General features: G+C 51.9%; 1 protein-coding gene across 1 annotated transcript; it reads left to right on the top strand.

Annotated features, from left to right (window-relative positions):
• Positions 1-169: 169 nt before the first annotated feature.
• On the top strand, positions 170-1,447 carry FOXG_17732 (4-hydroxyphenylpyruvate dioxygenase; the record flags this gene model as incomplete). Its single annotated transcript, XM_018397730.1, has 1 exon — positions 170-1,447. The coding sequence occupies one exon, from the start codon at positions 170-172 to the stop codon at positions 1,445-1,447; it is 1,278 nt and encodes a 425-aa protein (XP_018258872.1).
• Positions 1,448-1,753: the final 306 nt, after the last annotated feature.

The raw sequence follows: 1,753 nt of genomic DNA, 5'->3' as shown, positions 1-1,753 counted from the left end.
AGACTCCAAAATATCTCGTTTCGTTTGGTAGCTGTCTCTAATATCTTATAAGTCAAACACCATTGGCTTCTCAGACACCGTCCCCAAGATATCAAATCTGATACCAGTATCTAAGCCTCAACCCTCTTATCACTCATATTAATACCTGATATTTAAAGGCCCCGTCAGCATGTCAGTGACCCCTGTTGCTATCATCAACTCTCCTCCTCAGCGGGCTCCTCAGCCATTCACCGCTACTTCTACCAGTGCCCGCTCTCAGACAGACAGCTTCGCAGTCCAGCCGCCTCCCAACTTCACTGGCTATGATCATATAACCTGGTGGGTTGGTAATGCTAAACAGGCCGCCTCATATTACACCAACCTCTTTGGCTTCAAAACCACTGCCTATAAGGGCCTGGAGACTGGCAGTCGATACTTTTCCTCGTATCTTGTCACCAATAATGATGTCCGCTTTGTCTTCACATCTCCCCTCCGTTCTGAGGCACACTTGACCGACGATGAGCCCATTTCCACGGCCAACCGGAAGCTCCTCAAGGAGATGCACGCCCACCTTGAGCGCCATGGTGACGCCGTGAAAGACGTTGCCTTTGAGGTTGACGACGTCGAGGGCGTGTACCACAAGGCCGTCGAGCAAGGCGCTATCGCCGTCCAGGGCCCGACTATCAGTAAGGATAAGGAACATGGCTCTGTCTCCACCGCTGTCATCTGCACATACGGCGACACCACCCACACTCTTATCTGCCGTCAGAACTATACCGGTCTCTTCCTCCCTGGCTACCGTACCGTGAACAAGCACATCGCCACCGTCACCGTTCCGGACGTCCCACTGGCCCGTATCGACCACTGCGTCGGCAACCAGTCGTGGAATGAGATGGGTGCTATTTGTGCCTTCTACGAGCAGTGCCTATCCTTCCACCGCTTCTGGTCCGTCGACGACAACGAAATCTGCACCGAGTTCTCGGCGCTGAGTTCTATCGTCATGGCCTCACCCAACAACATCATCAAGATGCCCATTAACGAGCCCGCGTTGGGCAAGAAGAAGTCCCAGATCGAGGAGTACGTCATCTTTAACTCTGGTCCGGGCGTTCAGCACATCGCCCTCCTCACCCCGGATATCATCACCGCCGTTTCGGCCCTCCGTGCCCGCGGCGTCGAATTCATCGACGTCCCATCGACATACTACACTACCATGCGCCAGCGTCTTGAAACGGAGAATCGAAATTGGGAGCTCAAGGAGGAGTTCGAGACCCTTGAGCGTCTCAATATCCTCATCGATTTTGATGAAGGCGGTTACTTGCTCCAGCTGTTCACCAAACCCCTCATGGACAGGCCAACGGTCTTCGTCGAAATCATCCAGCGCAACGCTTTTGATGGTTTCGGCGCTGGAAACTTCAAGAGCTTGTTCGAGGCTATTGAGCGTGAGCAAGCCGAGCGCGGCAACTTGTAAATTGGATTCTATTTATACATGTACCTAGAATACAATGCACCTCTGTAGTTCTTTTTCCGCATCCGCAAGTGCATCGTTTTTATATCCTGTACGGGATGACCACCGGTGATGGGGGTCAGAACTTGTCAAATGACAGCAAGATTACTAAGGCATATTACCGACTGCACTGTTTGGCCCAGATATACAAACCGATACGTCTGCAGCTGAACATTAGGAGGTAGACAGAGAGGGGGAAAGGGGATACAATAATTGTGGTCTTGATGCACCGCTTGATACGATCTTCTTGAGGTAGCGTGACATGATGCA

The sequence above is a fragment of the Fusarium oxysporum genome, genomic scaffold (assembly GCF_000149955.1).
Source record: "Fusarium oxysporum f. sp. lycopersici 4287 supercont2.108 genomic scaffold, whole genome shotgun sequence".
In the NCBI taxonomy this organism is placed as follows: Eukaryota; Fungi; Ascomycota; class Sordariomycetes; order Hypocreales; family Nectriaceae; genus Fusarium; species Fusarium oxysporum.
Note: the sequence above shows the minus strand (reverse complement) of the source record. Positions and strands in the feature narration are given on the sequence as shown.